General features: G+C 41.5%; 4 protein-coding genes across 10 annotated transcripts; 2 read left to right on the forward strand and 2 right to left on the reverse strand.

Moving 5' to 3' along the window:
• Positions 1 to 173: 173 nt before the first annotated feature.
• Positions 174 to 7347, reverse strand: sufu (suppressor of fused homolog (Drosophila)). The gene is made up of 12 exons (XM_037466261.2): positions 6984 to 7347; positions 6457 to 6591; positions 6098 to 6234; positions 4788 to 4930; positions 4171 to 4256; positions 3803 to 3875; positions 3401 to 3557; positions 3136 to 3238; positions 2611 to 2745; positions 1775 to 1913; positions 1602 to 1670; positions 174 to 1509 (listed from the first exon to the last, which is right to left on the reverse strand). The coding sequence occupies exons 1-12, from the start codon at positions 7130 to 7132 to the stop codon at positions 1420 to 1422; spliced, it is 1416 nt and encodes a 471-aa protein (XP_037322158.1). The 5' UTR covers positions 7133 to 7347; the 3' UTR covers positions 174 to 1419.
• A 3951-nt stretch (positions 7348 to 11298) lies between these two features.
• Positions 11299 to 15300, reverse strand: mettl18 (methyltransferase 18, RPL3 N3-histidine). Its single transcript, XM_037466218.2, has 2 exons — positions 15063 to 15300; positions 11299 to 13333 (listed from the first exon to the last, which is right to left on the reverse strand). The coding sequence occupies exons 1-2, from the start codon at positions 15165 to 15167 to the stop codon at positions 12404 to 12406; spliced, it is 1035 nt and encodes a 344-aa protein (XP_037322115.1). The 5' UTR covers positions 15168 to 15300; the 3' UTR covers positions 11299 to 12403.
• Positions 15301 to 15489: 189 nt separating this feature from the next.
• On the forward strand, positions 15490 to 19539 carry zdhhc16a (zinc finger DHHC-type palmitoyltransferase 16a). 6 transcript variants are annotated; one of them, XM_037466212.2, is made up of 12 exons: positions 15517 to 15636; positions 16117 to 16206; positions 16591 to 16848; positions 16926 to 17120; positions 17218 to 17306; positions 17724 to 17752; positions 17835 to 17968; positions 18151 to 18234; positions 18331 to 18416; positions 18678 to 18801; positions 18916 to 18986; positions 19075 to 19539. In XM_037466212.2, the coding sequence occupies exons 2-12, from the start codon at positions 16138 to 16140 to the stop codon at positions 19175 to 19177; spliced, it is 1242 nt and encodes a 413-aa protein (XP_037322109.2). In that variant the 5' UTR covers positions 15517 to 15636; positions 16117 to 16137; the 3' UTR covers positions 19178 to 19539. The 6 variants fall into 6 exon arrangements, with proteins under 6 accessions (XP_037322112.2, XP_037322109.2, XP_062422633.1 ...); XM_037466215.2 differs by lacking the exon at positions 16117 to 16206 and having other exon boundaries at positions 15490 to 15636; XM_062566649.1 differs by lacking the exon at positions 16117 to 16206 and having other exon boundaries at positions 15518 to 15636; positions 16608 to 16848.
• Positions 19540 to 20808: 1269 nt separating this feature from the next.
• On the forward strand, positions 20809 to 26821 carry ubtd1a (ubiquitin domain containing 1a). 2 transcript variants are annotated; one of them, XM_037466415.2, is made up of 5 exons: positions 20809 to 21148; positions 21529 to 21615; positions 24813 to 25040; positions 25542 to 25727; positions 25943 to 26820. In XM_037466415.2, exons 1-5 carry the CDS (start codon positions 21097 to 21099, stop codon positions 26155 to 26157), a joined length of 768 nt encoding a protein of 255 aa, XP_037322312.1. In that variant the 5' UTR covers positions 20809 to 21096; the 3' UTR covers positions 26158 to 26820. The 2 variants fall into 2 exon arrangements, with proteins under 2 accessions (XP_037322312.1, XP_037322314.1); XM_037466417.2 differs by lacking the exons at positions 20809 to 21148; positions 21529 to 21615 and adding an exon at positions 21659 to 22803 and having other exon boundaries at positions 25943 to 26821.
• Positions 26822 to 26870: the final 49 nt, after the last annotated feature.

Here is a 26870-nt window from a genome sequence, read left to right on the forward strand (position 1 = left end):
TAATTCATGATTATAAAAACAATCACCATCATATAATTTGATGTCCTCATAAGAACATAAAGTTAAAAAAAAGTATGACATTGGTGTGTTTGGGGAAGTCAAATTGTAAAGCACATGGATAAAAACATTTACACACAAAATCTTTATATAAAATCAAGCTCTTTGATTGTGCATTAGTGTTTCAGGTTTATTTGTGTAAATACCTACACACTTGGGATTACAATCTTGGCAATTCAGTCATAAAATAGTAAGTACAAAATTCCACATCAACATCTTAACCATACATTTGTCACTTTGAATAGAAAAAGTCGAAGAAAAAAATAAGATGCTATCACTTAAGTATAAATCTGTTGTAAAATATAATCTTATTGTTTTAAAAAGGAATGCAGTGACAGAAAAAGACAGAAGCCAGCAGCCTTGATTAAATGTGACTTCTCTTTAACATTAAGAGCTGTGGTCCTCTTCAACACAAGGCACTGAGGCACAACTCGTTTTCAGTACGGGCCTACTGACAAAAAAACTTGAGGACAATAACCGCAGATTGCTAATCTTTGAAAATGTTCAACGGACTTTACTTCAGAAGATGCATCATCATAAAAAAATAAAAATTAAAACTTCTAAGGGGAGGGAGGGTGATTATACCTGCAACATTTGCCAGATAAGAAAACAAGTCATGTGCTTGTTTGAGCCTCACAGGATATGAATATGAATGAGTCATAGTTCAGTTGTTATCGTAGATTCGGGATACGTTTGACTGTGATGGCTAAGGGCCGCCAACAGCTAAAACTTTGGTTTGACAAAAACATTACAGAAAAATGTCCAGCATTTGTAAATACTATACACACACAAAGAAGCTCAATGAAAAGAAAAACTGAAAAAACGAAAGTTCAACATGTAACTTTTCACTCTTTTCTAAAAAGGTCAGTGGAATAAATAGAATGGCTTTTTTTAACGAGGTTATGGCCCACGCCGCCATATCCAGAGATCACAGGACGCGGTATCAAATGTATTTATGATGCATACTTTGGACCTCAGACCGTGGCAGCCCTCGGAGCCCTGCAAGCACTCCCTGATCTCCTACAGCGAGAGTTTTGCCTATGATGAGTGTTCGTATGGGTCAAACATCTAGACGGGCTGGTTGTACATTCTCGACGAGCACTCAAGCCCAAGAGAAACATTTTAAAACAGTGGGGCTAGTCTAAGAATGCGGCAACAGTCAAAGGAGTTTAGATCCTCCCTTAGCTCAAGCTCAGGAGTGAAACAGTCTCAACATATCAGTGCAACCAGACAGCTCAGGGTCACTGATTCTTCTGGGAGGTCTCCTGTTCACGATAGTCCATTCTGGCAGAGTGTGTGTGTGTGTGTGTACGCAGGTTGCATGGAGAGGGGCGGAGGGGTTCCAGAGATGAAGTTTCTGTCTCATTGCAGTGGATTATCAAACACAGAGTCTGGTAGGACAGAGATAGTCAGCTTCTTTTCTGGCCAGCTGTACTCCTTCGGTAACTCTGTCTATTTGAAAAGACAAAAGGATACAAGGTAAAAAAAACAGGCAGTTGAACACCACCAAGTTACACAAAATAAAAAAAGGATGTTTAAATTACCTCCTCACGAGTGTTAAGCTCCTGTAAATCCCCCAGCATCTGCTCCACAAACTCCTCAGTCAACAATATCTACACAAGGAGAGAAGAAGGTTAATAAATGGACTAAACTAAAAATGGACTTGAGCTCACTGGTGTGTGTGCGTGTGTGTGTGTGTGTGTGTGTGTCTGTATACCTGAAGCCAGGGGCCATGGGCTGCATATGGATGCTCTTCAGTAGCAAAAGCTCCTTCAACTCCGGTGGACACAAACGTAATGGCCGTGTCTCCGTTGATACTTTTAAATGTGAAGTGTCTCCCATGGAGCAACCTGCCCCTGAAAAAGATGAAATACAGAGGTTTGAACTACAGACAAGCACACAGATGTGCACTTGCATTTCTTCAAGCCGAAACAGAGTACTCTACTTTCCACGTGGCCATTACCAGCAAGCAACGATTAAGTTGTCATAATCCAAGGACAAAAATGTTTCTTCATTCGTCTGCATGGACTTAATTATAGACCTTTGGCCATTGAAAGAGTGAGTAACAAATAAAGAAGGTTTACATGAAAAGCCATTATATAAAGTAGCAGAAATAGCAGCGGCTTTGTGATTAAGTTGAAGTGATGTACCACAACACACAATCAGTAGAAATTCAAATCCATTCAATACAGTAATGTCTAATACTTCAGTGACAACGCAACTCGGGTGGGGTGGGACGGATTGCATAGTTTGAAATGCTGACATATTATCACAAATATTGCAAAATTAGAAGTCACGTAGTCTGTTGGCAACATTTGATGCTTCCAGTGTCGGGCCTCTTACACCGTTCTTGCACGTCAATCCCGCTCCATCTGGCCCTCTCACACAAAGGTCTCGTTATCCTCAGATAGAGATTACATAATGCAAGCTAGCCACACCCATCAAACAAGATGTTAACAGAACTGAAATACTTGTTTATCCACCGGTCTTTGGAGGCACTCCAAAAATGGGTCAATACTGTATGGGGGAGTAAAAGGGAGAGCGGCGCAGTACCGCAGGCAGAGAGGCAACAGTGTGCCCGACTCTTGGTTGAATTTCAGATGGACGCTCTCCAACTGTCGAGTTCGGACCAGCTCATGGGGAACAATGGCTGCTGAACTCTCACTCTCTAAGCTGTCCTTCCGACTCCTGGGAAACACACACAGAAGAGAAAAGAAAAAAAGAGGGGGCAGAAAAGGGGAAATATAAGTGAGGAAGTCTGATACAGTACAAACAGCTGCAAAAAAAAACGGTAGAAAAACAGCTGCTGTGAAGGAGGAGGGGGAAATGGCAGCTCCTCTGCTATTGTCTGTTGATGGAAATGTACGGACACAGATTTCACAACTCCTTTCAGGGAGCAGTAACCGGACTCATTAACAACTTGACAGAAAAAAAATTGCAACAAATTTGTGGCAAACCCAAATGTCATGGCTGAAGCTATGAAACAATGCTGATGACAGTTCAGGTGTCAGAAGCACAGCCCTCGTGCTGAACTGAATCCATGTTCAGTGTGTGTGTGTGTGTGTGTGTAACACTTACTGAGGTCTCTCGTGGCCCTGTCTCTGGCTGCTGATGGGTGGTATCGCTGCCTTGCTGTTAAACTCCAGCCCTTTTCTCAGGGTCTCTCTAATCTGCTCCGTGTCTGTCAACACACAGACAGAAATCAGATTGGAATCCTCCCATCATGCACCGGTGACCACGAGGAACTAGAACTCGCATGCACGGATCGGCGACGCGTTCTTGGATCTGCTCGCCCTTAAATTAGATGACACACTCTTTTCACTCCTTTGGGGCCTCGGCATACCTTTGTCTGAGAGCCTCCGGGGCTGTGAGCCGATACAGATGGATCGGCTGTCCTCCTCATCCTCCGGCGGTCGACTCAGATCGTCCCACACACATTTGGCGCTGACCCCACTCAGGTTGGAGCCCTCTGTCTCGATCCCCTGGTCCACTCTCTCCTGCTTAGATGAGCAAGAAATATACGCAATCATCAACACTAGCTCACATTAAACTACAATTTTGGACCAACAGGGGGCGCCGACTAGTGCCAGAGAGCAAAATAATGCAATGGTTGATTTAAAAGCAATTTCTTTTGTCGATTAGTCATTTTAATGCTTTTTTTAATGCCGATTGACTAATTCCAAAGAAAACGTATGAGCCCATCTATGGTAAACAAATTATTTTAAATGGGGCTTTGGGGTCTTACTTGTAGGTGTGGATCAATGTCAAAAATGGTCTCCCCTCTCCTCATGTCTGTGATCAGCCAGGAGCCACCAGCTCTGCACACAATTAAATGGTCAACATTAATCCAGGTCAGCTTTAACCACAGCCATTAATCAGGCTTAACTAAGAAAGAGTTTTTAAATTATAACACATAACTAAGCACCTTTCTTCTCCAGCTTCAGTTCACTTCTGTTAAATGACTTGTTAAGACCAAAAACAAACACAGATCCAGTGATCTATAATAACATAACAATCCAGAGCAAGGAAACAGAATGGTGTTGTTTCAAAATCTAAAGCATCGCTATGATGATCATATAGCCGAGTCATGTACGCATGCATAGTTGCACTCACACTCTGACTCCACGCATCAGCTCCAGGATGCCCTGGCCGTTCCACTGCTGTGCTGCCTGGAGCTCCTCTGTACAAACGCCCACAATCTACACGAGAGGGAGCACAGCATGAACAGGTGGTCGTTCCCCTTTCGATCAATGTTTGCTACCATTATGCCATTTTAACAAAAGTCCTGGAACCATCAGCATGATGTGACATGATGCAAAAGGGGGCACACAGACAGTGCAACAAGCTGAAAGACTTTTCCGGCCTCCAGTGGCCGTGGGGTCGTGGGTTCACACTACACATACACTAAGTGAGCCATCACCTTTAAATATTCCACAAAAACAAGGTTGCCGTGTACACACACACACACGTTCTTCGGCTCCACAGCACTCTCATATTACAGAACATCAAACCGGAACTTTTTAGCATTACACAGAAGTTTATATTTACTAGGTCAACTTACTATTTCTGTTAGCTATACAAATGTGCAGACATTTATGCTAAACAATTTTATCTCATTACCAATATTAATTTGCAGTCCATGCACAGGCAAATTCCTGTTATCAGCAAAATCTCACCGACGTACTTGAAATAAAAACATAACTATGCAAATATTGCATATTTGAACCAACCTGAAGAAAGCTCACTGAGCCGAATGGTGTTTGAACGGGTTGCATCTGTGGGTCCTCTGTTAGCAACATGTGCTGGATACGAGATTCACTGTTGTCAAGGGGACTGTGCCACGATATATGGTCACCACTACAAAATGTGTTTTCTGTAAAAGAGACATAAGGAGATATTCATTTTCCAAGTAGGACAAAACAGGCTGTTTTAAGTTGTCTAGAGCGCACACTTTCCACAGAGCATTTTACTTTCCTTTCATTGTTTAATGGCACAGGATTGATGAAGGAAACGTTGCAGTAACAGTTCAAGATGGGGGTAAGTGAGAAAAATGGAGAGGCAAATATGGCAAGAAAAAGAATAAAATGACATTCCCAATCTGTCTACTTGGGAGGTAACATGCACGAGGAGGAAGATGGCCCGGAATCAGCATTCATTAAGCTCAGGAGCCCAGCCCACCCACACGCAAATTGACCCCAGCTGGATAGCAGAGAACCACTGGGTGGCTTTAAAATCCCCCTTCCCCTCTTAACACTTTCTTGTGCACATTATAATAGACAACAGATTGATTTAAAGAAGTTAGCAGCATAGCATTATACCCATTACACATAGCATCAAGTCACACACTAAAACAACGCTCTGTTTGACATTTGTGAAAGCAATCCTTTTAAAACGGCGAGGGGGAAAAATGCAGAAATTAAGACTTCCTGTCAATACCCAGAGCTCTAAAACAAAAATACTGTCTGTCTGCAGCAGACCCCTCTTTTCCTGCACATTTGAATGCATCACAGGACGTACCACAACCATCACAAAGAACACATTCTAAGCATTCACTAAGACCTGACAAGGAGGCATGTCCACTGCAGCCGAGTTGGTCAATCAAACAAAAATATGCTAATGTGTTATTTACTAGACTATTAGCCAAATGTGACTAAATAAAAAACTATTGCTCTACGTCACACATTTTCCAGGTGACAATGTTTTTCACTACATCTCAATTTAAGAGTCACTTTATTGATGAGTAAATGGGCTCCTAAAATGTCTTATATTACAGAGAATTACTGGTGTTTCCGGGCCCAACTCAGGGTCTCAAACCTGCTTGTTTAATCTGACAAATAGCTCAACCTTTTAACTAAACTTAGAAACGCTTACTTTCTTTTAAAGGGCCTACAATTAAAATACCACTTGATACCACTTGATTGGTCCTGTCAATGATACAGACTTTGTACAATTCTGAATTAAAGGTATTTAAAAATAAATAGCTAACCTGGACTTTGAGTTGCTAAAAAGTACAGTTTTGTTATGTTTAGTGTTCTCTTACCGGACTGGAAAACATAGCGAGCCAAGCCTTGCATGAGTTCAGCTGGCCATGTTGGTGGAGCCGTCTCTCCCGTCTCTCTCTTGAGTCGAAATGTGAGCTCAAAACCAAACCCACTGGGCCCGTCTGCCCCTGTAAATCTAACACATACACACACTGAATAAGACACTAAATGAACAAAACATCATGAACTATAATGACTTCCTATGTGCATGAGGGTTTTTGAGGCGTATGGTTTAGGTAAATAATTAGACAGACAAGACGTGAGGCCCCTTTAACTATGTAGAATGATTGAAGACATATTGCCCCAGGTGCCCTGTGCAACCGGAAGTCACGTATTTACATTAGCTCAGCACACTTACTCGTGGACCCTATTGTCTCCATACAAGTCACTCAGTCCAAAGCTGACATAGTGCCAATGCTCCTGGACGTCCTGAGCCGCACAGCCCGTGCTCCTGTACATACTTATGTAGTCTAACGGGTCAGGTCCCCCCAACCTGCAGAAAAAGATAAGGAAAAAAACACCAGCCAGGTCAAAACATTGTTGTTGTTGTTGTTGTCGTCAATGTTTAAAGCACACCTACGTACAGGCAGGTAACGTTAGCTTAACTGGGGCCAAGAATTGTATGAAACCAGTGGGCAACATTACAATTAAGTTGTTCTAGTAAAGATGATACTTTTCTTTCAGGGAAAGTAACTTCGCAGTCCACGTCACGAGCACTGTGGCTGCTGTAACGTCACGTAACGGTAGTTTTCTGGATCGTTAGCTTAGCATCCAACGTAAACGTTAGGACTCGGACGGCTGAAAGTTTAGGCTCCACTACACAGCATTAAACTCCTTCCACGGACCTACGGCCCACATAACAAATATCGGGGTAACGTCACCTACCAATATTTAACAATGGCCGTAACTTGAAGCGGGTTGGCCTGTTCGGGATAGAGTCGCCGGCATTCCCCGTAGATAGCCTGCAGTCCAGGGGGAAACAGCGGCACCACCCCGTGGGTTTGAACACCGCTGGTAGGCCGTGCCTCATCCATGCCACGGCCTGGAACAAAACTTTTCTAATTAAAAAACGCAGCGTATGTGCTGTTATCTTCTGTTGTCCACCGCCAGCTCCACGAAAGCCGGATGACCCTCAACCATAAGGGCTTTACACGACAAATGTTGACCCACTGAATACAGGTTTATTCACGACCGTGGACACTAGCAAAGGTTCAGCCTGTTGCTCGTCCCGTGTTAGAAAAAAAACCTCGCCATTGGTTGGATAGTGACCATGACGTAACTGATTGATGGCCGGTAAGGGCCAATGAAGAGAGGGATTATGGCAGAGCCGTTTAGTGGGAGTCACGTCATTGGACCTTTTAACAGCCATGGCGGCTCATGGATCCTCTCAATAGTTGAACGACGTTAGCAGCGTATGGCGGATTGGACCTTCTGTGATGGACTTTTCAAATTTAAAATGTTGTATCTATTTTATTATAACGGCTGCATTAAATGGACACGTGCATTAAAGCATGTTGGTTGAAACTGCACCAGGATACTACTAAATGAATACTATACTTCTGTATTATATAAATAATGGTAATCACCACATATTATATTACCGTATTATGTAAAGAATCTGGACAGTGTATAATATATCAGTAACACACTTGACGTGTTGTGCAGATCATAAGTGCAACCTTGGTGAGATTGAAAACATAACAAGCTATGTTTCAGCTAAGACAGCAATATGGTATCTAGATATGTATTGTAGTGTTATATTATCAAGTGTATTAAACGAAATATTTATATTAATTATATAAATAATATACTATATATTCTGTCATCATAGAATCGTACTGCAGTGATGCTGCATGTCAGGAGTGCTACAGCGATTAAAAAAAACAAAACCTAATAGTGATGTTAACACTATAGATGCTCACAATGAAGTTCCATAACTTGAGACCACACCTTATTTCTCAATGCAATTTCCTGTCCGAGCCTCTGAGTGTCACTCACCCTCTTTTGTTCTTTGCTCTCTCCCTTTCAGCACAAGGTGATTATTCAATGTAGACAACAGCAGCACCCTCGTTTTTGAAAGCCCTTCTCTTATTACTTCAAAATAATTTTAAAAAACATAAGTTGTCCTCCCAATGGTTTGGCTTTTTTTGTGAGAAATTGCAAATGCAGTTTTTGATTACAATTACCTTCATGCATCAGTTATGCTGCAGGTTACGACTGCGAAAATGGCCATTTTCTCTGTTTCTACAGATTTCTACCAATATATGTATAAAAATTGCCTGCAAGTACCTCAGACTATATGCAGTCAATGTGAATAACATGACAACAGGCATCTTGAACTTGTTTTGTCATGACTTTCTCTTTTACCGTCTCTGGATTTTAGGTTCTGATGGATTTGTTGGTACTTCTGGTTGGCTAATGCATTGTCAACCAAACTGTGGCCATATGAGTTGAGTTTTTAGGCCTGAAGCTTTTGCAGGTTTTTTAGAGCAAAATGGGCCTAAAGAAAAACTATATCATTTTTGAAAAAGTATTGATTTAGGAAACAAGGAGAGCAAATAATTCAACTGCCTCCTGTTAGGTACTCAACCTATGTGGGAGATATATTTGTACAATAGAACGAAATCTGGGGTATATTTACAGTATATATAATAAAATAACTTTAAAAATCCATCTAAACACCTGCTTTAAACCAGAAGGTCTACTAAATATATATGACTGAATCTTCCTCTATTTTAAATGCATGTATTTCAACGTGCTGTTTTGAATTGTGTCTTTCAGGCTATCTATGATTTTGTAATTGAAAAGGACGTTGGCTGTGGTTTTAAATCACATTGTTTATTACTAATCTAGACTAAACTGTCATCACCACAACTGCAGATTTTAATCTGAGATCAAATCCGAAAAAAGGTCAACATGTGTGGGTTGTATGAGGCCAGTTTTTCTTCTCTCACTCTCTGTTATGTATTGCTTAAATGTTGCAGGATTTTAAATTAAAACAAAAGGCAAGTCAATAAATCACAGACAAACATTATTATCGTTGATTGTTTATTATGAAAATAAAATATGCATGATTCACTCTTATCAATAGTTTTACAAATGTATTTTTTATTCACATTAAAAGTATATGCAATTTGAAAATATTTCCTTATGAATGAAAGAAAAGTAACAATACACAAACATTCAACAGTCATTTTTGTAATTGATAAGCATTTGACATACTGAACACCGTATTAATGCCTTTTAACTAACGGGGGCATTCAAGCTGACAAATTAGTACCGTACCAAAAGAACTGAGCCCATAGATGACACCTAAAGATGCCACCATCTATGGAATTCAGTTCTCATGGTACAACACTCATCAAAAGTCGGTCTTCAGGAGTCCTGAATGGACGTTTAAAATCCATTAAACTCACGCTTCATTAATAAACCTCTTTTCAACTAAGTTTACTGCCTAGGGTTTAATGTAATACAAACAATTAGTCAACCCAACAGCTTTAATTGCTTCTGCAATGAACAAAGTATGTGTACGGTTCAGAAGTTACGGGATGTTGAGCCTGAGTCACTCATGACCTTCCCCATTTCACAAGAAATGCTGAGTGAAGATGAGATAATAACAACCCCCTTACTTCATTCATTGGAAGATTGAGCAAGAGGCCATTACAACAGCAACTCAATATGATTACTCATAGTTGACCTTTGCACTATACACTATAATACAACGTGATTTAAACATATTTTCTCATTTGTAGGCAATAGATTGAGAGGCATTCCAGGTAAGTGCAATGAAACTAAATTAGGACACAAAGCTCCAAAAGGCTGTTATGATTGAAAGGATCTAATGTAGTGGTAAGTTGGAAGAGGTATTCCTGGCAATGCTTCTAAACCAGAGAAACGAAAGTGCCCGCCAGGCTGATACAAGCACTTACTTGTCGGTTATGGCATACACACCGGGGAACAATGTGACGACTGACATACTGTTGGTCCATGTATCTCTGAACCCTCCAAAACAGGTTTGATATTAACAGCGTTGTTTGATAGGATCTCTTCCTTTAACTGAAAATATCTTTATCTCCCTTGTTGAAGTCCAGGAGTAAACAGGGCAGCAAGATAGATCCTCAATGTTATCTCAGTCACTGGAGTTTATTCAGTGTGTGTACATTCTTTTGGGAGACATGCAACACGGTACAATGAACTTGTTGAGGAAGGCCACACCTGAACACGTTCAGGAAACTCCTATCTTTCCTGGCAGTTGGACTGGGAAACAACCCCTTCTACAGCATATCACTAGAAAAGAATTCCCCTATTAGAGGCCATGAATTCACTCCTACGGCCTGCGCCAGTTACATTACATTACATGTCATTTAGCTGACGCTTTTATCCAAATGTGACTGCGTTTCCATTTTTTATGCTTTTATGCTTTTATCAAATGATTGTAAAGTTCAGTGCATCAACGCCTTCCACCTGATAGGAGTTCAAGAATGTGGAAGTTTATTTTTTGAATTCAATTTAAAAAAAGGTCATAAACATTTTGAAACTTTGTAGCATGTGGTTTTCAATAAGCATTTCTTACAATTTGAGATAAAAAATTATTTCTTTTTTTATTTTAACCAAAAGTCGATTAGTTTGAGAATGTTTTCTACTTAAATACTTACCCCAATCATTAGATGAAACGTTTCTCCCCAGATCATGAATCCATCAGAAATCCATCTCCTCGTGGAGGCCTCCCAGGACGGCGCTCTTGGGAGGGTCACGCATTCAGCGCTCTCCAGCGGTCCCACCTCAACAAAGACGCTGCAACGTTGAACAGACTAAATAAACAATACAGTGATCTCCCCGGTTCACAGCTCACTCGCCCGATGGAAGCCTGCCACATACTGTCTGACATTCAGGAAAGAGCACCTTAAATACCACCACCTTTCACATCACCCATCAGTCCCCCCTCCCTCCCCGCTGTCTGTTTTCTCATACGCTCCCTCCGTTCGGTAAGCCTGACAGTCACTTCCCAGTAAGAAGGAAGCGGTGGGAGTGGTGAACAGCACGCCCCCTCACAGTGAATCAACACATAATAGTTTCTGAGGAAAACCATCTGACTCTGCCCTGCCCCCTGTTCCCATAAAGTAAGCAGGGGAAAGGCTGCGTCTGCTCGAGGAACCAGGAATTCCCCCGCAGGCCCTGAACAGCTGTCGAGAGGAGAGACAATGACGAAGCAGACTCACTGGAAGTTTGCAAACAGCAACTGCATTTAAAAAGAGAAATAGTCTTTTAACAATAGTATAAGTTTTAAATAATAAGTCAGCGGAAAATCGTTCAACCCACGGTGGGAGTTGAAATGCATGTCGTCTTTGAGATGTTGACACTACGTTTCCTAGTTTTTTAAAACAAATATAATTTGTCAGATGGCTACAGGCTAACACATGCGTCATGGACATGATGATGATGAGATTGATTCGAGTGAATATTTGTGTAGCTGGAGTCATTTATTCAGGTGAGGGCTGTTGGGGTGTACACAATAGCACAGCCTTTGTAATTTAGCTGTTTGCTCCCAGGTGCGGGTCAAACATGACTGGGATGTGACACTGATTGATCGATGAGCACAGCAGGGTGAAACCAGCCATTGAACATGCTAGATGACAGTAATCACCAGCTGCATTGGTCACTGACCCCGTGACAAACCTCTGAATTCATCATCCTTTTTTTTCTTCTTTTTTTAACAGTCACCACAAATACGAGGAAGTAGCCAGAATATCACATACACTTCCTCAGAAACGAAAAGGCAATCGAGCACTCTCAGATTACTGATGCTAAAACCCCACAGAAAGGTACAGAAAACCCACAGAGTCCCACCAACGATGTGCACTGACTCTAGAGTCCACTTTCAAACTACATCCTTTGGCTGGTGGGATAAGTTGCAATTGACATTTTGTGGGGAACTTCAGAAACAAGCCCGGCTTTCATGCTGTTGTTTGAACACTGGGGAAATCATTGCAAAGGTCACTGAGCGCATTTCCTTTTTTTTCTCCCCATGCATCTAAAGACCAGTAACAGCCCCTTTCAACTGCACTTAGTGGCAGAAATATTCAAATTCCCATATAGGAAGTGAGGGAAGCTATATGTAACCAAAGACGAAATAAGAGATGACACAGCATATTTTATTCAAGCCTTGTATCACCAGTTAAGACTTACATAAAACGTGCAGGTGCATAGAAAAAAATGAATCCCAATGTGTTTATTGAATTTGACTGCGCTGAGGGACAGCGACTACACGAACGAAGCTGCATGTCAAACCCAGCTGCTTTGCCTCTTCAAAGGCTCTTTGCCTTTCTAAAGCGAAGGACGACTACGTGCCTCTGCAGCCCCTCTTCACCATCCCACAGGTGGTCTACAGAGAAAATACCCCTCTGCTCCACGAAGGTCTCAAACAGGTGCAGCCCGCCCCCGACACCGAAGTAATGCGACTTGGTGGCCAGGTAGACCAGTCCGCCCGGGGCCAGCAGTTCGTGGAGGGTCTCGTGTAGCGCTGGGTAATATGCCGGGTTGTAGATGGTCTCACAGGTGAATATAATGTTATATTTGGGTAAAGGGTCCTCCTTTTTGAGAAAAGCAAGAAACGTGCTCCAGTCGCCGGAGAAGAAGCGACACTTGGCTAGTGAATGGTGCTGGGACAGGTCTGCAGCTCTTATCCTTTCTTTCTCTTTACAGCTATCTTCCTCCTGTACTTTCCCCATGCCACTCCCTTCTTTGTCTTCTTCGCTATCTATTTCGTCATCCTCTTGGCAGTTTAGTATTACATTTGGCACTGTGAGCTGTTCAATAACTGTACTGTTATAATCTTGAAAGTGGATCTGCCTGGCTCCCCTTTGCAGAGCCAATATCCCCAACAGCCCGGCACCGCAGCCCAGATCCAAAACGGCCTTCCCCCCAAAGGTCTCTCCGGCATTCTCGAGCCGCTCCAGGAGGTCGTAAGTGCACTCCCACACCTTAAGCCCTCCCTCGTACAGGCCAGAGATTAGATCGGACCTCTGCTCCGCGGTGCGGCAGAGGATTTTCTCCTCGTCCTCTCTCTCCGAGGCCGTCCTTTCAAAAACGGTCTCATTAAGAAAGTGAAGAGGGGGAAGAGTTCCTATGGTAACCGTTTCAGTGACAGCATCCCTGAGGAGGAAGTGCGTGTCAGATAGTGGAAGGTGCTCTTTGGCTTCTTTTACTGGCTCTGCTGGTTTGGCAACATCCTCCATCTAAAAAAAAATTTAAAAACTGTTAAAGACCAAATGTATTCTAGCCACATAAGTGTCTATTGACTCTGTGCAAATGCTCTAAGTTCATAATATTATGTTAGGTCTGGATGTGAAAACTTGGATTTATAACAATCTATAACAGTAAAGTGTTGATTGGAGGTTTCTAATAATGCTACAAAATCTTGTATTGTTTGATTCTATATTCATTTATAAGTTACATAATGTTTTTAAGTCACAAAAGGTATGTTCTCTACTTTTGAGACTGGTTGACTTGTGGAGAAGGTTAAGAATTAATATAATTCACTGTGTAACGCAACACTGTTGTTTGCAAAGACAATGTTTGATTTGGTTGATCAAACTGTTAGTTTAGTTTCAACCAGCCCACCATGACGGTTTAGATTAAATGTTAACGTTCCTCTGAACTTAAGTGCCAGAATAACAACCCACCGTCTATCAGTATGAATCATTTTCGCTATGACGTTTTATTGACTGTGCAGGTGTCAAGGCTCATAGGCAAGAAGTTTGCCTCCTACGCTCTAAAATAAATCGCACTGTGGTTTTTTGATAATGAGCAGAGCACCGATTAAGGCCTCACTAGTGGAGGCCCTTGGATGGAGCCAGGTGGCTACTGAGCCGATGCCCACAAAGTGCCTTTTGAAGAATCAGGCTGTGTTCCCTTTTACGTTTCCTCCAGTTTACATGGAAACATCTAAAACATTCAGACATAATAATATATTTATATGGGTTAGGGTTGAATCTGGAATCTCTACTGGGGCTGGTGAGCCAGTCATAAGGGGTGAGAGGAAAGCCTATAAAAATATTAATAGGGAATCCAAACAATAGCTGTTCTTTATTGTTGGATTCCTCGGACAACGGGAATTAAAAGCTGTCTTTCTGTGCCTGTGTGGTTGGTAGAGCCGTATGGCGTCATAACTAGGCTAAAGTTAGCGTTTAGCACCAGTATAACTAGCTGCGACCCCGTCCTAGAAGAACCTAGCCAATCAGACGTAGAGAAGGGCGGGGTTAAAGGGTGCCCAGTCGTCTCTCGTATGCACAGCCAATAACAGCCTGTAACGTCATCCATAGGGCCAGAAACACAGCGGTGTGTGCCCGAGACACGGTCCCCGTCAAATAGCGTCTCCCTCCAGAAAAGACTGTAGCGTGGGTGGAGGTTTATAGGTTAAACACATAACAAGAAACGGCATGCAATACAACAGCTGTAGCCTTAGCAATAGTACTCTTGTGATTGGCCGAATAAACGAGGATCGAAAGCTGTCACACCGATTACAAGTTTAGGAACCTGCAGAGGGACAACGTTTCAAACTACACGTCAAAATGTTCATTATCTAAATATCTGTCAACGGTGATTGTTACAGTGTTCATTTTCATCTAAGGGTGCGCACAGCGAATGAGAGCAGCCACTGGGTCGTATCATTATTCGTGTAGGTGGGAGCTTTAACGTTACACCGCCCCTCGACATACTTGCTAGCTTAGTAGGTTAGCAGCAGTGCAGCATTTGGGACGATTTGGCGATGCGTAGTCGGTCCAACTCTGAAATATAAGTGGTGACCGAAGTAGTTTTTGGGAGAAAGCTATGTTATTTCCCCCCCTTTAAAAAGTATACACATGTTGTTGACCATAATCATGCCTGCAGCGTGGGTCTGAATTCCTACCGGAAAGCTTTGAGTAACTTAACCTAACCACATTTGAGTGAGCTAGCGTTACTCACATAATTAGAAGGATTATATTTCTTTCCATTTCGAAGTTTATTGTCATCCACATCGTCCGGGTTTGTTGATTGCGTCGGGACGTCGAAGTTAAAACAAAATGACATGATAATCAATAACCCTGCACACGGTTAGCTCGAGCGTGGAGGGTTTGTGTCTCAGCTTACTGTTGGCTCCACATGGCGAGCCAGTGGTGGGAGTGTAGCTTTAGTTGAGAGCCGCTAAATGTGAAAACTACAAGTCCCAGCATTCCGAGCATTATAATAACGCAGCTTCTTACATTAATAATAATAATGTAAAGCGGCCGTTTTAGAAGCATACCACATAGGGCTATGCATTTTGATGTAATATTTTGGAGAATCTATTAGTCTGAAATGTCCGGATTTATTCCGGACTCAAACTACCATGATGCATTTCTCCGCAGTTCCGGCGCACGCGCACTAACTACGGATCAGGATTTAGGTCTTAACTATCGCAGAAGGTCCCCGATACTGCTTTTTTTCGCTCCTTTTTCCTTATTTTTGAAAATGTCGGAGACAGCGGGTGTTTCGGCAGGTTTTTGGCCTTCTTAGAAAAGTGAGTATTCCCCTGAAAATCTGGCTATAAGAGCGCGGCACGCGGCGTTGTGTGTTTGTATGGGAAAACACTGGGGTAAACAAAAGGGATTTTGGAGCGTTAGGATTCGATAAAAACCGACCACAGCCATGTGCATTATGGACACATCACATGTCCAGGCTGTCATAACGCCAAAGCGTGCCTAGTTGCATCGCAATGGTCTTTACATAGCCTAGCTGTGTCCGGTGCTGTGAGCCTGAATGCTGCTGTCAAGTGTCCCCTCTGCCTCAGGCCACTGCTCCTCGCGCGTTTCTGCAACAAACACAAAGCCAAAAAGGTCCACCCTGACTCCACCTCGTCAGGAATGCAGTAAAGCAAACTAAGGATAGGCTTTTGACGGTTTAAACAACCGTCTTCTCCTTCATACACGTTTGTACCGTTGTCACAATATTTCAATTAGATTCACGAGAGAACGGTCTTTTTTCCCCCCCATCTGGTTAGTGTCACTTGGCACAAACGGACATGGTGAGTTATAGAAAAAGTTCAACCGCTAAAACATCCAAGTTCACCGGCTCTCAACTGCAGCGCTTGGTAAGTTTGATATGGTGTACTGGATTAACGTCAGTTAAGAGCTGAGGCGATGGGTCTAACTGATTCATGATTGTAATTTCCTTTTTTCAAGTTTAAATGCAGACCGTTGTCCGGTTAGATGAGCTTCTTTTCTCTAGGGTTTAGCGGTGGTTTGTCAAATTTTAAAAAAAGCATATTGGGCTTTAGGAGTGGCACTGTATTTGTGCATTTTATAGAAACCATTAATCAAAACGAGGAACTTGCGTAAAGATGATGTGATAATTGCAGCCCTACATTGGATAGAAGGTCCAGGACACACTGTGTCCTTTTGCTTTTAAGTGGATTTGTGTCATTTGCTGTATTTTTTTGTACCCTTTTCCTGAACTTCTTTATCTTCTCTCATAGGTGTGTGCATATTTCAGATGTAGAATGCGGTGGTGTTCCAGCTCAATGCTCCACCTGCTACGGTGCGTGCGGATCAGGTCATGCGCCAGGAGAGGAAAGAACACCTTGCCTCTGTGGATTAGGGAAATATGGGCATACATCAGACTGCTGGTGCAGTCCTTGTACTTCAGCTCCCTTACAGACTCTGATGTGGTTTTCGACTCTGTCTTTGAGCCGGTGTTTTGGACCGTGGACTACGTCACACGCTGGTTTGGCACGGTGAGTGTTTGAATAGTTGATTAGTTACAGGTGTTTTAAAGGTTTTCCTCTGAAGAAAGCTCTTTGTTTTCCTCCAGGTGTTTGTTTGTCTGGTGGTGATACTGACCGGCTCCATTTTGGTAATAGCGTATCTGATCCTACTGCCTATGATCTTTCGTACATACTCTCCTCCATGGATTGCTTGGCACGTTTGTTATGGACACTGGAACATGGTCATGATCATTTTCCATTACTACAAGGCGATCACGACTTCCCCTGGGTCCCCCCCGACGGTAAGATATCAAGTACACAACCACAAAAAAGTTTATCAATCTGGCGTTGATTGAAATGTATATTTATTAATGCAAGGAAATGCCTTCTTTCAAACAGGAAAAAAACAGCAGTCCGTTTGTGGCAGTTTGCAAAAAGTGCATCATTCCCAAACCAGCAAGAACACACCACTGTGGTATCTGCAACAGGTGAGTCAAAGTGGTTTCTTGATCTCATGAAATCTATCTCAGCTTATACGTTTAGTAAAAGAGAGTACGTGAGTAAGTTACTGGTTGGTCTCCAGTCATAGAAGTTGTTCAATTCATTAACCAGTTTATGCAGAGAATAATCCATCAATGTTTTTCTACTGTATTGCTCCCTTTTTGCAGGTTAAGGCTGTCAGGCTAATTTAAAATAGAAAATCTGATCTGAATCATGTTGTGCTGTTATTTGATTGACCAGTCTTCAGAAATGTCTCGCCTACAAAGATCTCTGCGACTGCTCAGTGGAATGTAATTGATTTCCAGGGATGTTTTTTTTTCGGGCCATAGCCTCATAGCAAGGAAAACCCTCCCAAAATCACATTTGTAGCTTTCAAACTGAACATTTTCTTATTCCTTTTGCAGGTGCATCCTAAAGATGGACCATCACTGTCGTATCCTTTGTGCTCACATCATTTTTTTTTTAAACATATGACTATTAAAAGATGGTGGTTTTCCTTAATGTCAGCATCTCAGCCTGGCTGAATAACTGCGTTGGCCATTTTAACCACCGTTATTTCTTCTCCTTCTGCGTTGCACTGGCCGTGGGCTGTGTGTACTGTAGCATCAGTGGCAGAGACCTGTTCATAGAGGCGTACAGTGCTATTGAGGTGAGAGGGCTCAAGCTGGCACCGCCTTGTTGTCCGCTGGTGTCTCTTCTGACTTGTTGGGTTCTGTCTGTTACTTTTCCTACATGTCTGGTGTCTTTTTCTTTGCTGGGTTTTAAGGATGCTTACTGACCTTGTTTCTGTCTTTTGACACTTGGGTTTGTGTATTCGGGCTGTTCCATTAGCGCTTCAAGCATCTGGATGTGGAAAAGCCTGGGGTACCAGTCACAGGGATGGGAGTTCTCATAGGGCTTCTACCCCCTGGTCAGGTACTTTCAAAAGTTCACACGCAATATAATAAGTTGTGTGTTAGTGTGTTTTTTTTTATCTCTTAGTTATGTATTTTTTTTAAATTTTCTGTCAAGACCAACTACCAGACATCTGCACCTCCGCATACCTTTAAGGAAAAGCTGATTCACAAGAGCATCATCTACATGTGGGTGCTTACCAGGTAAAACTACATTTACGTTGCTACCTGCCCCACATCCTGTTGGACTATGCCACCTACCTTTTCACAGTCTGTGCAAACTAATTCAAAGCATGTTTTTTTCTTTTGTGTGTGTTCACACTGGACAAATTACCCACTTAAGTATGCATTATGCATACTCGACCACAAGAATGTTTGCACGAGCTGTTTAATAATACTGTTGCTTCTTTGCCAAATTTCATCATCAGAAGTTTTCCAAGGACACTAATTGTTTGGTTCTGTTAGCACTGTGGCAGTGGCCCTGGGATCTCTGACCCTTTGGCATGCAGTCCTCATATCCAGAGGGGAGACCAGCATCGAGAGACACATCAACAGCAAAGAAAGAAATCGAGTTGTCAAACGAGGAGGGGTGAGCATGTTGGATATTTCACAAGTATAAAATATTTCAGGTTAAATTAAAATAAATTAAAGGACAAAGGCCGTAAAACAGATGTTTAAAAGCTCCTTTGCCTTTTCTTCCCAGGTTTACAGAAACCCCTTTAACCATGGCAGGCTGAATAACTGGAAGATCTTCTTGGGCGTGGAGAAGACAAGGTGTGTCTCTGAGGTTAAAGCAGTTTCACTCATTATCAATGCTGCATTGTCTTTCTTTTAACTTGTTTTGCTTGATTTCTCTCTCTAGTCACTGGTTGACGCGTGTTCTGCTTCCCTCTGGACACGCCCCACTTGGAGATGGTTTGCAATGGGATGTCTTCCCTGTTAAAAAGGACTTAATACCTGTATGACAGGCTCGACTCAGGCATAGTTGTAGCCTAATGTCAGCAGATTTTGCTGTTTCCAACTCAACCTGGTCATTTGATCTGGTTGGCGGTTAGGATTCCTCTATGGTGGCTTCAGACAGCTGAAGAAATGGGAACATATCAGCGTCCATTACCTCTAAAAGTTGCTGTGACATTGCTCATGGTTTACATCTATATTTCTCATCAGTGCAAGAGGCAATGTGTCATGGATGGTTTGTTCTTTAATGGGTTTTGCAAACCGGTTTTACTTGACTTTGAGCTGTGTAAAACTGCGGGACCAGGATAATGTGTTATTTATCTGTATTTTTTTTACCTGTTAAGTTAATAAATCTTTATAAATAGCTTTGTTCAGATTTCACCATTCTGTTTTTACACACACAGATTACATATTTCTATTTTGAACTCTTTCCAAAAAATATAAATATTCACTGGAATTTTAAGGAGTCATATATACTGTATATAGCTGTCAATTATGGCATTCAGTTCTTGTCAAGGTTTACTTTACACTACTGACAAATCAAAGGTTTTGCTTATTTAGCCATACCCAGAGAATAATTTCCTTGTCAGGAAGGATTAATTGAGATGCAGAATTGATCTGCAGAATCATATGAATATATTCCATCATAACAAACAGCCACAGGGACAGCAATGCTTAAATATGAAAGCAAATGAGCAGGAGTAGATGGTAGAAACATTTCCCTCCAATTTCAGCAAAATCCTACTGGCATTAAACTATTTCCAAGACATATATTTGATGTTTGACAAACAGCAATGACAATCTCGTCAGATAAACGGTGAACGCTAGAGAAAGATTTGCAGATTAAGGGATGATATCGGATTTGAAATGTTCGCAGCCCTCTCTCCTCCTGCTCATCACATCCCCCACTCTGTCTCGAACAGACTGCACAAGCAAACGTGCACACCTAAACAAGCGTGTCAGTATTTTTGGTCATGATAATCATTTAGAAGACAATGAAAGTACCCTGTAGTTTTTCCACAATATATCACTTAGGTTAATTTTAGGAGGTCATCATCAATTGGCATAATTAGGGTGCATTAGCCTTTTTAAATAGTAATTTTAACACTTCCCTGCATGTTAACAATAACTTGTTTTTGCTTACGTAGGTTTGTGTTTTACATGATTGTAATTTAATTTAGCATAATCTAGATAATCTAGATTCCAACTGTAGTGTTCCAACATATAAAAATACTCATATAGAAACAATCTGAAAATAAACTGAATTAACAGCAACATCCGTTGATTTCTCAATCCATAAATCATATAAATACAACTCCACCACGCGTGAGTTTTTATCTTATTTTATCAAGATATTTAAAAAAAAGTTTATACCGCTATGCTTCCGCTTGGCATTTCAGAGTAAAATCCCTGTCAACGACACAGTACAATAGGAATTTACTTTGTACAATAACACGTAAAATGTCTTTGTCATTGTTGTCCTTATTAAGTCCATCGGGATTTATTATTTCAAAATTCTACTTGTTTTTTCAAACGAGTACTAATTTCTAATCGCAGTATTATTGACAGACAGCCTCTCTCAATCCCGAGTTTTATTCTGGTAAATTGAGAAGCAACACGGAAGACTTGATATAAACTGCGCATGCGCAAAGACAGATAAGGATTTGATTCCCGACTTATTTATCTGGACCGGCGCAAACGGATTGTGTGGGTGAGGTGCATTTATCATGACTGTGGGGGACTACAGAAATTGATGCCTGTATTCTTTTGGACCCCCCGTTGAGATTTTCCTGGAGGCTCTGCAGGGTCGGACCGCTCACCAGCCCGCCTGCAGCCTGCGTATCGGTCCGTCAACTCGCCGACTCGCGTCACCTGCTCATCGGAGCCTCCGGGGGGGAACACTTCACTTGGAAGCTTGGAAGTTCGGATGTGGCAAGCAAACTACAGACGAATGCATCATTTAACAGACTGGATTTCGGGTAGGCGAAAATAGGCACATGCTTTGTTGGAAAAATAAATGATAGCAAATAAAAAAACAGGACTTATTGTTCGTGTTTAAAATGCCACAGCTGACACAAATTCCCAGCGTGTAAAAACACATTAAAAAAATATATTTTTTAAAACGAGCGACGTCTGCACACGATTCAGGCGCGTGCCCCTTTTGTCAGCTGGCAGTACACGTGACGTAAACATCGCAGCTGACCTCACAGGAACAAGGAGTGCTGAGCTGGCATTATTCCCTGATGATGTTTTTCATATAAGGCAATCCGTTTTGTAATCATCCGACGTGTTCAGGTATACATTTATTTAGCGATTATGTCGCTGGACTGAAGCCTTTGCTCCTTGGTGTTGATCCCAGGGACAGTGATGGGAGGCTGTGTGGGGAGGAGTAGCATGGATGGACAAGGGAGTGCCCGAAGCTCGACAAGAAGCAAAAAACGTGGAGGTAAGAGCTGGTAACACGTTGGGTTGCACCCATGTGAATTCTTTAGAAACAGTGCTGCGCAAATGCAATTAAGGTAAACATTGATGGGGATATCCGTTTGAGTAAGTCCTTTGAGTGCTGTCGCAAGTGAGATGAAAGGAGTATGAGAGACCTGCACCTTTTCTAAAGGACCTTGTTCCCTTAGATCAGATGTGTTTAAATGTTGTGTTATATAGTACCCATCCTATGTTACATGAGACATATAATTATATCAGGCAAGATACAGCCTCAACAATGAATGTGTTTATGAGGAAATGCAGGTTTTGGCATGGGATTTCTAGCCACACCCCTGTTGCAATGACACATGTCTCTGTCTGAGAGCTTCCTGTCTGTCTCAGGTGTTTATTGTTTAAGGCCTCGCGGCTTAGTCTAAACTTTGCCGAGGACCAGCGCACGATTCAATAGTGTTGGAAAGAAAGTGGCAGTGCACTCAGCTGGATAGTCCTACATTATGCATGGAGCAGCAGCAGCAGGTTCATCATGTTCTCACGTTCACACGCTCAGACCTGCTTTTATCAGATACAAACACAGAAGGCCTTTGGAACCTGCCGCCTATAAATTGAGAAAATGCAGCATCTGAGAAACGTATGCGTTCACAAAAGAAAAGCAATCCTCAAGTACAGCAGCTTCTCCTGTAATGGCCTGACGGGGCTTTATTGTCTGTTAATAGGTTTAGTATGCTGCATTTGGATATTTCTATCCTGTCTCCTAATAGGATTACACCTAAAGAAGCGAGCTTGGCTAGAACAACAAACTCACTCTCCCCACCTATTGAACCTCTGTCAATTAACTGACCCTGTGGTATTTTGAGGCTTTTAAGTATTTTTTATTGGAAGGAATTTAAATGGAAGGAGTGTCGTCATTTTAAAGTCATCAGGGGACATGCAAGACTGTTATCTGAGGTCTGGAGTGGAGGGTTCTCATTGACTCGGTGGCTGCCTTCTCAATTGAGACACCTGTGGCAACAAGCTGGTTGGACCCAGCCGGGCTGTCCTCGTCCTCGGGGTTGTTGTCTTTTTGGTCATTCAGGCAGACTTTGAACTGAATCAAATCAAAACCTCAAAGTAAAAACAGCTATGGGAGTACCCAACTCCAGGGAATACAACTACTATCAAGCGCCAAACACACCCTTTAGGATTTTGCTGAAAAGTAAGTATACAGTTGTGGGCTGAAAGGCTTCATGTTTTCACGTGTGCGCTGTTGTTACATAATTTGTTTATTTTGTGTGCGTGTTGAGTTCAAATGACCTGTGCTGTCCGAATTCGTTGACTTTTTTTTGGTTCAACAAATGATGTATACTGTAGATGAAAGGTGGAAAATACATGAAAAACAAAGGACTGGCAGCATCCACATTGCAGCCTGTCACTGAAATGCAGTCGTTCTCAGAAAAGTTTACATTAGTGTTTCTTTGATGGAGATGTGAAACTGATTTAATTCCGTTAGGGTTGCAGCGCTGATGTTTACTGATGACTTTTGGCTTATTGACCTTGAGGCTGGTGTTTCTGACTTGTTCTGTTTACATAACAGAAGAAGAGTTGATTTCTATTTGGGTACGACTTTGTTAGTGGTCTTACGATCCACCAGAAATGTTTAAAAGTGAAGAAAATAGACTTTAGCCTCATTCTATACTGTAAAGAGTTCACCGACTCACAAGAAGGTGGATAAAATAGTTTATACCGTAACACAGAACCAAACCAAAAAAGTGCCCACAGTAATGTTTTGTATGTTAGGTTGAGCTCAAATTAAGCATGTTTGGTTTAGTTATGCTGTTGGCCATGTTGTTGCCATGTTAATGCAGTCCTTTGCTGCTTGTCCACAACAACAAAAGTGAAAATGGAAGCTAGAAAACACATTTTATATTTTGAATGTTGGATATTAAATCTTTGTCTTTATTAGTAATATGTAATAAACTAAAAAGTAAATAAAACAATTTTAACTTGTGTACGTTTTTAACTTCTGAGAGTTATTCTGATTCATACATAAAATACAATGTGTATAAATCCAAACTGGAAACCTGAAACTCCTCGTTAAAGGTCACGGTGTGACATTTATTGTTTGATGTTGGGCTGCATTATTAATAACATTCTTCAATTCTGGGACATGGCACTTCATGCCCAAGTAAATGAACAAATACAGACATGTATAATTGTTTTGAAACGTTTCCCATCACAATATATACAGTAAATGACTGCAGTGATGCTTGGTGTAATAATTTCTTTGTAGAAGCTTTGTGTTTTATATGTTAAGTTTGCTTTAGCTTTTAGACTTGTAATAGTTCCCGAGTATTTCTGCTTGCTTTCATTGGCCAGAGAGCGCTCATCTCTCCAACTAATGCCTTATGGGATAGGGGCAGATAAATCGTGTTGTGTGGAGCCTGATTACTGCCTGTAATCCACAATGTGTGTGACTGCATCAGCGCTCACGTGTTACTAGTCCCTGCAGTAATCCACAACACTATAAATAATCTCTTCGAATCTCCTGCCACTGTGCATCAAATCTACCTTCTTGGTATGCTGGTACAGTGGATACTATGTATGTGCCATCATTGACATACTTGCAGTATAAAGTGGATGTTTTTCTGTGTCGTCTGAGTTTGGACAAAGAGCATTTATTTAATAAGCGTATCTAGCAAAGGAGACAAAGGAGAGGCAAAGGAGGCTTGTTGAAGAAAAAGTATTCAAGTGGGTTTAGACATTGTGCATTTTAATGAGCCTCCTTTTTCTTGTCTGACCTCACCAGTGTACATGAAACAATAACTTTAAAATACATTTGAAGCATTTATCTTCCACAATGTGTTATATTGGGGAATTTCTTCTCATATAAAAGTTTTTTTAATAAGAATATTAATGAGGTAAAAAGTGGTTTGTCAGAAATAATCGCTCTGCTTAGGGCAATATACATGTATGTTAGTAGCATTTAAATTACACAAAATAATTCTCAAGACTCACACGTGCATGAGATATTCTTGAAGATCTGTCCATTTTATAGCAGTGTGCCTAATAACTAATGAAGCTGCAGCCATATGTGTATAAAGTTGCTGAAATTCCAGCTACCTTTTTAAAAACTAAAAGTTGTTTCCACGACTGTCCAGCAGAGCAAAGCCCTTATGAAAAGGTTCATGGATCTGACTGAACTCTGCCTTGATATTTCCTTTTTAGGACGTAATGAGCCCCTCAAGAAGGAGCGTCCAAAGTGGAAGAGTGAGTACCCGATGACGGAGGGCCAGCTGAGGAGTAAGCGGGATGAGTTTTGGGATACGGCTCCTGCCTTTGATGGACGAAAAGAGATTTGGGACGCACTCAGAGCAGCAGCCCTGGCTGCAGAGTGCAATGACCTGGAGCTAGCACAGGCAATAGTGGATGGAGCCTGCATTACTGTTCCCCATGGTATGAACATCCCCCCCTCCCCCCCACACACACACACACACAAAAACGCAAGGGCCCTCTGATGTGGGTCAGTGTGCTTCATCTAGCTAGCAATCCTGAGCTCTACATGTCATGGAACTCCCACACCAAATGCATAAACTCTGTGTTTTCAAAATGTTTTCAGAATGCCATGCATCAGTTGTTCAGAGATTATTGCTGTAATAGTTACATAAGAGGCACAGTGCTGCGTGACCTCTGTGAATGGATTAGTGCACACAAAGCCATGGCAGAGTTACTACTCTGTTCTAGCATATCTATCTACTCGCACACATAAGTGCTTTTGCTTTTAGGTATGTATGGTTTAAGGACAATAGTATTGATGTAAAGGTAAATAAATATAATTGAAATGTGTACTCATGAATAAAGAAGTTTTTTATATTTTTTAGTTTGCATTAGTTACTGTTCCTGGCAGAAATATTTTGAGAAACAAGTGTTTATAAAGTCCCTTTTTTTCCTCCGCAGGTTCCCTCACGGAGAGTTACGATGAACTGGGCAATCGCTACCAGCTCCCGGCCTACACATTAGCCCCGCCTGTCAATCTAATCTCTGAAACGTCCAGTGAGAGCAAAGTCTCCGACTCCGCTCAAAAACAAGCTCAACCGCCCCCGTGCAGACAAGAGTTCCAGCTGCGGGTTCGATTGTCAACAGGTAAAAAACAAACAAAAATGTATGACTTACAATATATACATAAAGATAAATGAGATCAATTTGACAAAACAACTGAACAACGAGTGGGCAAACTGAAAGCATCTGTGGTGCAGAATAATTTATAATTCCTAGGACATTTTCAGTGAGAAATGTTCAGTTTCTCACAGTCTGTTTAGAAATAAGTTTCAACCCTATTTATTTGTTTTTTTTCTCAGGCAAGGATTTGCGTCTAACTGCCAGCATGGCAGACTCCATCGCTGAGCTAAAGAAACAATTGGAAAAACAGGAAGAAATTTGCATTTCACGCCAGAGGTGGTTCTTTTCCGGGAAGCTCCTGACTGACAAGACTCGTCTTCAAGACGCCAAGATCCAGAAGGACTTTGTCGTGCAAGTGATTCTTAATATGAACTCTCCTGTCGTAGTAAACTGATTAGTGAGAGAGTGGGCTTTGGTGAGAGGAACATATAAAAGACGTGCCAGAGAAGGGGGGCAGAAGTAGGGCTTGAAATCATTGCAGTGGATTTTGTGTACATTTTTATATAACAAATTACTGCTTTTATATTGCTCCTTTTTGTATGTTTTACTTTTTCCAAATGAAGTAAGAATATTTAAAAGCACTGAAACACTTTAGATTAGCAGTACAGTCCTAAAATGCACATCCCAGTGTCTTACAGTCTTGTTTTTGTGGATATCAACTCACAATTCTATTGTTTAAACGGGTCCCCTCCTTGTTGTGTTTGTACTTGTGCTTCAACTGAACATGGTTCACCTGAGGTTCAGAAGAATGAAAATACATTCCTCTTTTTTTGACAGATGTCAGTTGAGAATCAAAACGATGTTGGCAAAAAAAATGTAGCAAAAAATAAAAATGTAAATATCTGTTTCCATATGTGTTGTTTGGTACCTACGTGCACACTACATTTTCAATTCACACCTGTATATCTGTTATTAAGAAACGGGGTGTTATGAAAGCACCTTTGTAAAAGCTAATAAGAGATGATGAGGTTTGTTTTTTATGGTATCACTCCAAAAAGATACTGTAGTCTTCTGTACAATATGATGCTCACTGTACTTGGATAAATTGTCAATAAATATAGTACATTTAAAACCAGTTTCCTGATTATAAGACACTACGCATCTCGG

The sequence above is a fragment of the Pungitius pungitius genome, chromosome 13 (genome assembly GCF_949316345.1).
Source record: "Pungitius pungitius chromosome 13, fPunPun2.1, whole genome shotgun sequence".
In the NCBI taxonomy this organism is placed as follows: domain Eukaryota; kingdom Metazoa; phylum Chordata; class Actinopteri; order Perciformes; family Gasterosteidae; genus Pungitius; species Pungitius pungitius.